Source organism: Theobroma cacao, chromosome 9 (genome assembly GCF_000208745.1).
Source record: "Theobroma cacao cultivar B97-61/B2 chromosome 9, Criollo_cocoa_genome_V2, whole genome shotgun sequence".
NCBI lineage: Eukaryota > Viridiplantae > Streptophyta > Magnoliopsida > Malvales > Malvaceae > Theobroma > Theobroma cacao.
Window position 1 is genome coordinate 4,631,945 of NC_030858.1, and position 12,878 is coordinate 4,644,822.

General features: G+C 37.6%; 2 protein-coding genes across 2 annotated transcripts; one reads left to right on the forward strand and one right to left on the reverse strand.

The window, feature by feature from the left end:
• On the forward strand, nucleotides 3,394–5,685 carry LOC18588398 (probable polyamine oxidase 5). The gene has a single exon (XM_007012779.2). It carries the CDS (start codon nucleotides 3,719–3,721, stop codon nucleotides 5,402–5,404), a length of 1,686 nt encoding a protein of 561 aa, XP_007012841.2. The 5' UTR covers nucleotides 3,394–3,718; the 3' UTR covers nucleotides 5,405–5,685.
• Nucleotides 9,937–12,516, reverse strand: LOC18588399 (beta-galactosidase 12). Its single transcript, XM_018127130.1, has 5 exons — nucleotides 12,411–12,516; nucleotides 11,982–12,071; nucleotides 11,812–11,882; nucleotides 11,596–11,723; nucleotides 9,937–10,157 (listed from the first exon to the last, which is right to left on the reverse strand). The coding sequence occupies exons 1-4, from the start codon at nucleotides 12,501–12,503 to the stop codon at nucleotides 11,642–11,644; spliced, it is 336 nt and encodes a 111-aa protein (XP_017982619.1). The 5' UTR covers nucleotides 12,504–12,516; the 3' UTR covers nucleotides 9,937–10,157; nucleotides 11,596–11,641.

Here is a 12,878-nt window from a genome sequence, read left to right on the forward strand (position 1 = left end):
GATAGGCTTGAAAATGATGTAAAGCAATGACAAATCAATTCATATTTATATGGACGTTACAACTCAATTAGAAAAAATAATGGACTTGGCATAGGGGCCGGCAGGAGTCTCCATTTAGGTTGGAAATGGTTCAGCTTTCATTATCTTCTCAGGTCTCAGCTGCTGGGAGAGAAGGGTGATATCCACTCGGAGCTGCCCCTCTCATTCCCTTTTTCATTTCTTTTCCAAATCAAAAATTAATGAAGACAAACTCCAAACCTCTCTTGGGAACCATTGCTTTTTATAGTTTTAGTGCTACTCTTTCAAAAGGAAATCTTCAGATATTGAATTTAAAAGTGTAGGTATTATTAGGATGAAAACATTTTTGTTTCTCATTTTTCTTTTTGATATATGTAAAGAAAGTTTAAAGAGAGAGAGAGAAGGGATTATAACAGTGGAGTTTCTCTTTTTCAAAAGAGGAATAATGACTGTTGAGCTAAACCTTCACTGCCAGGATGGAAAATATTAGCTGAAAGAGAGTTGAAGGTGAGTTGTAATCACTCAAATCAAAACTAATTAGCATAAACTATATGTAGGGTTGGACCACTCCGCACCCCAAAGGCAAACACGACGGCTCTTGATCCCATCATAGGAACTCAAATTAAGGAGTAGCTCAGAGCAAGATTAGGAGAGTTGGTGGCTCAAGGACTCTAAGTCCCGCTTGCGCTTACAAGACTTGAACCCTAATCATATTTCTTAACCAATACATATCATAGCTTGTGTTGTTAGAGAGGCAGTCCATACACAACACTTGCATTGGCATTGCATGAGAAAAGGCTACTATTTGATACATTCTCCCTTCTGCAACCTTCAATGTTGAATATCATCCTCGGGCTAAAGAAAACAAGAAAATGGCAATCATGCTCGTTTCAAAAAAGGCAAAAGAGATGACGTAATTGATACACGGAAAGGAAAAGTAAAACCCAACAACGATTGGGAAATGATAATTTGGATGGCCAACATATCACTACTTTTATACACATCAAATCAGGGAAAAACAAGAGAAAAAGGTCGACTCTCTCTCTCTGTCTGTAAAAGTAAAAAATAAAAATAAAAAAAAGTAGGAAAATTTACCCTAGCCATCTAGGTTTTAACCTCGTTGCTTTCTCAGTTTTGGCAAAATCTGGAAACAGCCCTCGTCCAAGTGCACGTGAAGCTACGGAGAGCACTTGGGTCCGTGCTTCGATGCTCACGAGAGACGATGTGGAAATAAATAATATTGGGCAACTCTAGAATTTTGACCTGTCTTGATTAAGCCCTGATAGCGATGCATCAACACAATTAATGCCAATTAATGAAGCTTTCAGTACATCAAAAAGATTTTTTGCTTCCATTTCCTACTTATGCTTTTGACCGTGATTTGTCAACGAGAATTCATCGGCCCTATAAGTCAATCCCGCCCCCCTGTCTGGCGTCTTTCCATGGTTTTCAACCATACAGGGTTTAGGGTTACCCCGCCTCTCACATGGGGATTCCGACAAATAATCCTAGAAGATTACTTGACAACTGCGTCACACACCATTTGCTATCGTCTTTGCATGATTTCTCGTGAATATCCATTGTTACATAAAATTCACCTTAGGTATGGTACCTAGTAAGCCGATTTACCTGTCATCTCGTGATTGGAAGACTCAAAGTAATGGTTTCACAAAATCTTTTTTCTTGATATTTTATATTAAAAACAATTAACCCTGCAAAATGGATACTTAAATCATACACCTTTTCCTTTTGATGTTTAGTTTAGAAGATTTGATATACTTGCATATCCGCACTGCCTTTAATGAAGATTTAGATGAAAGTTTGAGCTTTGGGAGATGTCGACAGCAAAAAATGCAATTAAATAAAAACTTTGTTAAAGAGATAGAGGAACAAATGCAGAATCATGTATTTATTTACTTATAATAATAGCGATGGGTCATGGTAATAAACTCTGTGATAGTGCTTATCTTCAGGTGGCTTTATCTCACATCATTAGATCATGTTTATTCAATCTCGTGGGCCAAAAAATTATCATGATTCGAGGTTAAAATACCCTCCAAATGTAAGCATGCAAATGGCATAGTGTGAAGATAAACTGACTTAAAGAAAAGTTAACCCATATTGTTATGTGACTTAATCATAAATCAATAAACTAAAAGAAAGGTGGGCTAAAGCAATCTTTGAGTTGAAATAGATAATGAATGTGCATTTGTCTGGTAACAACAACAAGTATAGTGTTTGAGTAAAGCGAAGGGGATGGGGTGGAAGTCAAGTCAGGTTCTAACATTACTTGTTCTGAAACAACGTAAGTTGGATCGAGCTAAGAAATGACAAGGGTTCTTTGAATTAATCTTTGTTCCTATCAAAGATTAAAAGTTTATTAGCATTTTCTATAAAAACGGATTAATTAGTAAAAGCAAGGGTTCATGTCTGTTACATAAACATTGTAGAGATAAATCCAAACGAAGATGGGGTTTGGAACATGACAACAAAAGCATAGTCACATTTGCCACCACAAGTACCTCCAACATCTGGCCACGATAATCCTCTGCACTGTTATAAGTAATCTCTGATGTTGTATTGCTTCTAAATCAGCCGTATGATTCCAAAAACTAATGAATGTCCCACTTGTCCACATATACTTGCTTAAATCCAAAGAAACAAATATGCATTTCTTTTTATTGATACTTCCCCTTCAATAAAACCTACTGCCTCCCTAAGAGAGAGACTAAGAGTGCTGCACTTTGAATGGAAACAATCGCCCTTGCTCCCAAAGAGAGAGAGAGAGAGAGAGAGAGAGTAGTGCACAGTACAGCTAAATCATCAAATAAATACCGTCATTTTTTTAGATTTAAGATAATTTTGTTACAAATTTTAATCAAGGTAAAATGATTGATGGATATGGATCATGGTTGTGCTCAAATCACATTATCTTTGTTTATCTAAACTTATACTAATCGTTTGAACATTAATTCTCCAATATGTCAATTCATGGATGCATGCACCCAAGAGATACATACTGTTGGAATGCTAGCAGAAATGAAGGGCAGAAGGCTCATAGCATCGGCAACAAATGTATTCTCAAGGCAGATACACCAAAGGGGGTTTATAGTTGTTACATTTGTATGATTACCTAATTATGATCGAGGACAGGCCAATCAAAGTGACCAGGATCAAAGACTTGTTCAGTTGGTGGGCCGTCCTCAACCCCAATTAACATGTGAGGTTGGTGAAAGGAACTGTCAACCTTTTATTGTCCTTCCCACCACCATAATATCTCTACAATTTTTTTATTAAGTATTTTTCATCTTTTAATGTACCAATACTACTAATATTCTTGAAAATTATGGCAAGTCAAGATGAAAACAGTGGCATACATCGACATAAATGGCAGTGTGTTTGAGGAAGACTAGGTGAGGATTTTAAGAGTGAGTGGCCTTTAGGGTATAAGCTATATTTGTAGCTAGTAGAGTTCAAGAAAAAGTAGAGCCCTGTCTTTATTAGAGAAATAAATAATGTGAGAAATTAAAGTCTCAAAGAAGCCAGACTATGCAGTACACACCCCCTTATAAATTCCTTATCAGTAACTCAATAAAACCTCACAGTTCTTCTTCACTCTGTTCTCTCCTTTGGTAAAATTTCCCCAATTGTTTTTTGTATCTTTCTGGTGCTAGTGAAGCTTTGCAAGCTAGCAACTATAATGGCCAAGAAGCCAAGAATTGTAATAATCGGAGCAGGGATGGCTGGTCTTACTGCAGCTAACAAGCTCTATACTTCCACTGGCTCCAAAGATTTGTTTGAGCTATTTGTTGTTGAAGGTGGCACTAGAATTGGTGGCAGAATCAACACTTCAGAGTTTGGTGGTGACAGAATTGAGATGGGAGCTACTTGGATCCATGGTATAGGAGGCAGCCCTGTTCACCAAATTGCTCAAGAAATCCATGCACTAGAGTCTGACAAGCCATGGGAGTGCATGGATGGCTTCTCGGATGAGCCTAAGACCATTGCTGAAGGTGGTTTCCAGTTAAATGCCTCTATTGTTGACCCCATATCGACCCTTTTCAAGAACTTGATGGATTTTGCTCAGGGAAAGCTGACTGAAGACAGTGCAGGCAGTGGAGATGTTCGTTACTATAATTTTGCAGCTAAAGCAGCATCCAAAGGTTGTACAAGCAATGGTGGATTTGGTAACAAAAGTGTCGGTGCTTTTCTTAGACAAGGCCTGGATGCTTATTGGGATTCTTCCAAGGACCGTGAGGAGCTCAGAGGATATGGTAAATGGAGCAGAAAGTTGCTGGGAGAAGCCATTTTTGCCATGCATGAAGACACCCAAAGGACTTATACTTCAGCTGGTGATCTGTTGACTCTAGATTTTGAAGCAGAAAGCGAGTACCGCATGTTTCCTGGCGAAGAAATCACCATTTCCAAAGGCTACTTGAGCATAATCGAATATCTTGCATCTGTTCTTCCTCCTGGAGTTATCCAATTAGGCCGCAAAGTCTCAAGAATTGAATGGCAACCTGAGAGTCATCAATCTGTAGAAATGGCAAACGGTTATGATTCCAGGCCTGTGAAGATACACTTCTTTGATGGATCGGTTATGTTAGCTGATCATGTGATAGTCACAGTTTCACTGGGGGTCCTAAAAGCTGGAACTTGCCAAGATTCAGGTATGTTCAATCCTCCCCTTCCTTCTTTCAAGACACAGGCTATAACAAGACTCGGATATGGTGTTGTTAACAAGTTGTTTCTCCAACTGTGTCCAACTGGTAAGCGAAAAGCCAATGATATGAACAAATTTCCTTCCTTGCAAATGGTTTTTCATCGTTCAGACTCCGACTTAAGGCATAAAAAGATCCCATGGTGGATGAGGAGGACAGCTTCTCTGTCTCCCATTTATAAAAATTCAAGTGTCCTGCTATCATGGTTTGCAGGGAAAGAAGCTCTTGAGCTTGAAACACTTAGTGATGAAGAGATTATAAACGGAGTTACAACCACAGTGTCTAGTTTATTATCACAACCCCACGCGGCAGTGAAGTCCAATTCTCATGAATTCTGCAACGGGAATTTGAAATCTGTAGAGAGCTTGGGTGACAGTGAAGTAAGATTTGCTAAGGTTTTGAAGAGCAAATGGGGTCGTGATCCTCTATTCTTGGGATCTTACAGTTATGTCGCGGTTGGATCAAGTGGTGATGATTTGGACACAATGGCTGAACCATTACCAAAGGTTGGGAGCTCTGAGTCAGCTGGTGTGCATCCACTTCAAATTTTGTTTGCTGGGGAGGCTACACACAGAACCCACTATTCTACTACCCATGGAGCTTATTTTAGTGGTCTAAGGGAAGCCAATAGGCTTCTGCAACACTACCATTGTGTTGGAGTTTAGACTTAGCAATTTAATTTATTTTATTTTTGAATACCTATTTTCCTCATTTTCCATCTAAAGCATCTTTCTTTCTCTTTCTTTAAAGTAAGTAAGAGTGAACGAGAGCAAAAGAGGAAAAAAAAAAAAGAATTAGGGGGGATGAAAGAGATAGATGGGGACATTTTTAGATGTATGGAATGAATTAAAGAAGCTTCTTTGTCATTTTTCTATCGGTTTGTGAGTTCAGGGTTTCCTTTTCAATATATAATCTTGCTTTGATATTCAAAGCAAAACCATTTTAAGATTGTGCTTGGCATTGAATGTTTGATCGTTGGGAGTAAAGAACAAGAGAAGCTTTGGATCCCACCTCTCTCTTCATCTCCCCCTGTCTCTGGTGCTTGTGTTGGCTTTTGGCTCACTGGACAGGATCCGCTAAACCCGGCTCTTTCCAGCTAGGAATCTCTTAAATACGGTTCCTTTTCTGGCTTTCTCTTTGCCCCTGACTTTGTGATCTCAATTCTCAAATCCAAACAAGGCTTTGTTATCTCTCTCTGTCTCTCTGTCTCTCTCCAGCCTTTGCCAACAAAAACCTGTAATGAACTGGGGACAATCAATGAGCTGGCTGTGCCTGTGATGTAGTAGAGAGCCTCCAATAAGACACCCTCCAATGCAGCCCTGAATCGGACCAATAGCTGAGTCCATGGAGTCCATCAGTTCTTCTTACCAAAATGTCCTGAGCAATCGGACAGAATCAGAGATGCTTATTGCCATCTGATTGCTTTGCTTTGATCTTTGGTTCTTGGTGGGGGGACCCATTCGGAATGATAGGTCCAACTCCATGCATACGTGACATTGCAGACATATACAACGACAGTCAGCTCGTAGCCTCTTACTAGAAAGCACCAGTGGCCTACGGCCCACCACTTGGTACCATAGATTTCTCTGCAAAGCAAATCCATAGCATTGTATGTAGACATAGAAAAGGACAGTCCACAAGCAAACAATATCAGCTTAAAAATACCACAGATTTTTTCTGCCTGGGGTTATTTCTCTTCTCAGATATCCCAATTCCATCCGTTCGATGTCATGGTATCCAAATCCAACCATCCAAAAGTATCTTCATCTTTTAATTGGGTCCACCACACCCTAATAATTGACCCTGATGCAGATGAAGATTTCTCATGTCTTTAAAACCTTCGGTAACAACAAAGAAGAGTAAATCTCCATTGCTTTTATTTTTGCTAAGGGAAATCCAAAATGGTTTTCAGCTGCTTAGCCCTTTGGGTTTGATATTTTAGGGTGTGTGAGAGCACTGTATGGTCAAATCAGTAGAGCTATTCATAGAGACTCCATTATTGTGATTTGTGAGATTTGCCAGGCTCTCCCCCAGAAAAACTGGAATGGCCCACTTGCTGTCTCTTTTGCCTCTTGTGGGCTTCAATCACCCTTTGATGATTGTGCATATCGCAGACCTCTCTGTCACCAAGTCCTTGTCTGATTTCATAAACAGACAAATGAGGATCGCCGTTTCCCAACCCACCCACCTCACCGCTGCCCCATCCCCAAACATCTTGCTACTAATTACTTGCTTGAAATACACCCTCTTTTTGCCTCTGATCATCATTATCAACCCCCGTGTTAATCCTAGTGCTTATGGTTAATCAATTATCCTCGGCTCCAGTTTTCTATCTGATACCATAATTTGTCATGATCACACCCTCTAATTCAAAAGTCTATGCAATTATCAATACCAAATCATAGTCTAACTATTGCTGTTAATTATTCAGGTTACAGAGTAGTGCAATGCAAGCTAACTTGGATGGAACGCTTTCCTCTGCTTTTAAACTTTTTTCACTGTTAGATTGCGGCCCCGTCATGGTGTAAACTATAAACCATCAATCGTCGACACGTGTAATGGGATAGCTGGTACATAGTCGTAATCAATGCAGGATAAGACATGCAATCTCAAGAGAATCTTCAGTGGAAGGAGAACATATAGAGCTAATGCTTGGTGGATTTTGCTTGTTAATCTCACGTTACATGGGAGATCCATTCTTAACTTTACATCTCACTTTTGAACGTGGTCTTTCAATCCCATGGACCATGGTTCATGATCACAGATTTGCACACACAAAAATTACTTTCATTTTGAAAGGCTACTAAAGTTATGACCGCTGCAATCATTCCTTTGAAACTGTCAAATGCAACGTGGAGCCTAAAGATTGAACCAAGGTGGAACAATTTGTCCAAAGCAATAGAAAGTAAAAAGAGACAAGAAAAACGGGGATTTGTTCAAAGAACACCTACTGACCAATCCAGCTTGATAAGTTTTAACAGAGCTGACCAGTCTACTTCTTGTTCTCGTTTTCTTCTTCCATTCTATAAGTTGTAACAAGTAATCTTAAAAAAAAAACCATGATACAACACAGTAAAATGGTTAAACCGGTTACAAGGTAAACAAATTTGCTTCAAATGTCAGTAATTTGAAGTCAGAAGATTGGAACCGTACGTACGATTCCAGGCTGCAGCCCTGCTTCCTATACTTTCCGTTTATTCTGTTGAATGATGATTAGAATCATTTTCTTGTTTGAAATTTCCGGGACTCATCATTTTCCACTTCAAGACAATGAAACTTTTTGGTTAGGGAGTCCAATTGTTTATTTGTTCTTTAATCAAATGATCCTCTTTACTTTCTTTGCAAATCTTAGATTTTATAAGTCCAATGACGCACAAGGGAGCTGTGTACTTTATTCTTCCCAAATGAGAATTAACTTTTCTATCCTTAAGAGAGCCAATGATCCCCCAACTTGGAGATTGTCTGATTTAAGTAAGTTATCATGTTGGCATCTAACCAAATGTTGCTTTATAAAGTTCCTTGTGATGATAGCAGGGCACACTCTTTTAACTCAAAAGAACAAATGGCATGTCAAAAACAAATTCATGTGAAGGAATCTAGAGAGCTACTTGTAGGGATTATAGGGGGGGGGTCTTTGGGGGCTTTCCCTCAATGCCGCCCCCCCCGCCCCAGAAGTCATAAGCTCATACCTGATAATCAAGTGAACCTTATTGTTGATGCCAAGCTCTCCATATAGTAGGTTTTTGTTTCATTGATCTCGTCCAATTCACAAAGTGTTGAAAACCACCCAGCTTGTCGGATTTGTCTTTTTAATGAGTGTATAGGGGGTCCAGCAATGTTAAAACGGTCAGGTAACTACCAGTAGAAAACAAAAGTTTATGATTTGGAGCCATTTTGGCCAGTGGGACACTGCAGGTAATTTGCACATGTAAGACCTAGGTGGTAACAAAAGCATTGATGGGGTTTGCTTTTCTGATCAATTTACTCGCACCCTGTCATTGGACCCTTTTTCCCCCCCTAAGGTGAGAGGGGCAGTGTTTTCCTCTTTTGCAGGTTGGTTCCATCCGCGCCTTTTTCTCTTAAGCCTTGTTCGATGGGTTCCCAACTTGTAAGTTGAAAAACTATTTCTAATAATCAAATTTTAGTTTCTGATTAATATTTTTGTTACAATCTATACCACAGTTTTACAACTCAAATACTTTTAATGTCAAAAACATTAACAATAATGTGCTGTGACTGCCAAATTCAACTACTCCATGCTAATTTTACATTAACATTTGTCATAAGATCCAAGAAATGAACCAATCTCATCTAATTTTCTGTTAGCCTTCCAAATCCTCGACTTAATTTGTACTTTAAGGTGCGATATAATCTATGATTGAAGACAAAAAATGGTAGAGAATTAATTATCATTAGTCACTTACATCAAAATTATCGTAATTCAAATCTTTTATAATGAAACGAAATTTCTTTTGTTCCTATATAATTTAAGCAGTGATTGATATATATAAAAAAATTTAAGTACTTATTTCAGGCATTGTAAAAGCTTTGAAGGGAACACCTAATCATGAGGTGTCGAAAAATTTTCTTAATTTACAATGTATCTTTAAATTTTAATGATTTATTATGCATTACTAAACTCATACTAATGAAAAATTAAACCTTTTAGATTTTTAATTTCACAATTAAACATTTAAATTATATAAGATGTAAACACCTCGATTTTTATAAGATATGAACATAGTGTAAATTTTAAGTTACAGTAATAGAGAGCAATAGTAAAAGGGAGTTCATTAATTAAATTAAGTATGAAAAATAAAGGAAAATAAAAACCCCTCCGTAATATTACAGCCAAAGCTTGTGAAAAATGAATACATTTTTTTGGAATGGAAGAAGATTCATATATACTTTTAACCAAAAAGAGAATTGTTAAATCTTAATTTGTCCACGTAGTCCCCCAAGTACAGAAAACTCAACCATGAACCATGATAGAGTTTGAGAAAGTAGAAAGACAAAGTGGGAATCATTTCAATTTACAGGTCAGAGAACTTAATGTTTTAGCTTTAGTCAACAAATATCTTGGTCTAAGCTTTCTTTCTTTGTAATTTAGTCATCGTATAATGAAGCAATATTTTTTTCAAATAGCATCAAATTCATTCTTAAAGAAGGGAGAAAAAACCCTCCACCATTGCAAAGAACAAAAGGGTAGATAGTTTTGGATCACATATCAGTCCTATTTACCTGATATATCTTTCCCAAACCTCCTCCAATAAACGAAGGGAACCGTACCCCTGTACAAACCAAGGCCGAAAGCCAAACCATCAAAGAGGGCCCCTGCATTCACCGCTCCTAAACAAAAAATCCCAAAGGTTGCACACACTCAAGAACTTGTCTGTGCATCCCTGTATCGAAAGAGACCTGCTCTCTCAATCCAGTAGAAATTAGGGAGGGATCACTACAAAACTTAAACAAAAACACAAATCCAAAGAAACAGGATTCATTCACAACCATAAGCCCCAACCTGACTCACCACCACATCATCGAAAGAACTCATTCACATCCAGTATAATGAAGTAATAGTAAGAGTAAAAATAGCAAAGAGCTGCGCTATAAAGTCTTTGAATCCCATGTTGAGCAGTCTACCAAATTTTGGAGGCAGCATCAGCACATGTTAGTGTGAACTTCCAATTTCTTTCTCAATTAAAGGAGGAGATCACAAAGGCCAAAATGTGTTATGGCATGCTAACTAATTAAGGGTAAAATAAAAGTGAAAAAGGAGAAAAAGATACAAAGAAACAAGTCATAACTCAAGGGATTCGAATATTTTACTTATTGATTGATACATGATTTTTTATTTAAATAGTAAAATTCGAATTTTTCTTTTTCAAATTACAAAAAAAAAATCTATAACTCAAAGGAATATTGGACAGTGACTTACCTCGAGATACAAGACATTCTGATTTAACAGCCTAAGCCTTAGTTGTAAAAGTAATAGATTTAGGTTATCAATCACGAGCCACAAGTTTTTTTTTTTTTTTTTTATCTTTCCCCTATCAAATCAACAAGATTTATTTGATAACCCTCTTTACACTTATTCAAGGTTTTGTAAAGGTGACCCACCAAGCAACTGAAAACAATTGAAAATGATTGATTGGGATTTTGAAACTTTTATCCAAGGAGGAGCAATTATTCCACTGGACAATGATTTTACATTCTCCTTTTGGTTTTTCTGCCTTCACTTTGTTTTGTAGTCAGCCTGTAAATGAATCCCATCATCCTAATTCCTTAAAAACAGTATTTGGCTCTTCATAACCAAATATTCTTTCCCCAGAAATTCATGCCGGCATTAGATTTAATTACTACTTACTGCCTCTGTTGTGCAAGGTTTTTTCCCTTCATAATATTGGTTAGATAGATGGTAAAATATGATCTTAGAAAGTACAGGAGATAGTATTTGATTTTGGGTAATTACTCAAGTGCTTCTCCCTACCCCATACTCCATTGACCACGGGCATCTCGCAATGGGCTCTTGGACTGATTTCCCAAGGGTAGGCACTCATTCAAATGTGTTTATTGATTAATGCCATTTCAATGCATTAACAGAACTATTTGTTGAACAACAAATAGTTTAGGAAAAACTAATCCAAGAGTCAACAGGTGATTATTTTGTTTACAAAGGTATCATAAGGCAGTCCAAAAAAAAAATACTACTACTTACGAATTCATTCGTTAAATTATGATGGATTTAAAGAGTCAAGGGAGAGAGAGAAATTATCTTGTCATGGATCTATAAGCAAAAAAATATGGTGTATAATTTTATATATTACTAAATACTAATGAATTATAATCATAATACCTTCTTGCTTTACGGCTGCAATTTCTTTGAAGACAAAAAGCTTAATTCACATTGTTCTTCTGTCCCCATTCTTCCAGGACAACCAGCAAGCTCCTTTTGGGTACAGCCATGACCACGGAATTTCATACCTGAATATAAAAACAAAAATCCCAATCAATGTGCCTGGATTGGTATCAAGTAGAGATATGGAGGAGCAAAAGCAAAGCTGCCACTCACCATCTTTCGCCATGGTGTTCATGTATATCCAGAGCTAATGGATCATTGCCTTGTGGTGAATCGAAAGTTGCCTAGGTAAGCAGCCAGAACAAAATTTAGTAATGTGAAGTTATCGTATTTATGAGTAAAATTTTGGTGTCATGATGCTCCAAGATGATCCTCAGTCTCACCTTGTACCATGTTAAGGGCTTCTTCACCTTGTACCATGAGGAGCTGCCTTCGAATGTATAGACACTCAAAGCTTCACCTTCCACAGCGACCTTTTCAAATCAATTTCAAACATTAATAGGAGTTGTCAGGCATCTTGGACTATCATTGTAATATTCCTGATAATTTTCATTTTATTTTCTGCTGAACCCATAAGATAATAATATGGAATAATCATGGAAATTGAAAAATGAATTCAGCTGCTTAATATACCGTTATATTTTAGTAGCCGTGCTTGTTACCATTGAAGTTGTTAGAAAATTATGATTTATCCGTTTGACTTGTTCTTTGGGATTCACTTCTTTGTTCAAAGGTAAAACCTGTGATCCAATTTCTTAGAATTATTGCGGCAGTAGAAAGTTAGAGCAGTGTAGATGATGTACGAAACAGACCTTGTAGGACCATCTCCATCTAGTCATGTCCCAAATCCCTGAATAAGGGCTTTCAATGTTACGGGGCCAATAATTCCTCCATTCCGAAATCATCGTGTGAGTTGACAGAAACAATGAAAGGGGAAAAAATAAGTTGGCTTCCCATACCTCCCATATGTGTGTGACAGAAAGCAAAATTTAAGTCACGATATCTGACTGGAAGTCTGACTGCAGTAGTTAGCAAATTAAGAAACCTTGTTGGTTCGAGCTCTGAGGTTCACTTTGTCACTAAATGTTGACTTTGGGTTCTCCAAATTCCCCCAAGCAGTTCCTGCCCAAAAGAATGAAAAAACCAATTGATTAGCATCAGGAACATAAATTTATAATGCGCTTAGAACTTTATGTGGAAAAAAAATAATCCCATCAATGCTACAGTATCTACCCCATAACTGACCATTGATGAAAACATCTAGACAATGACCTGCAGGT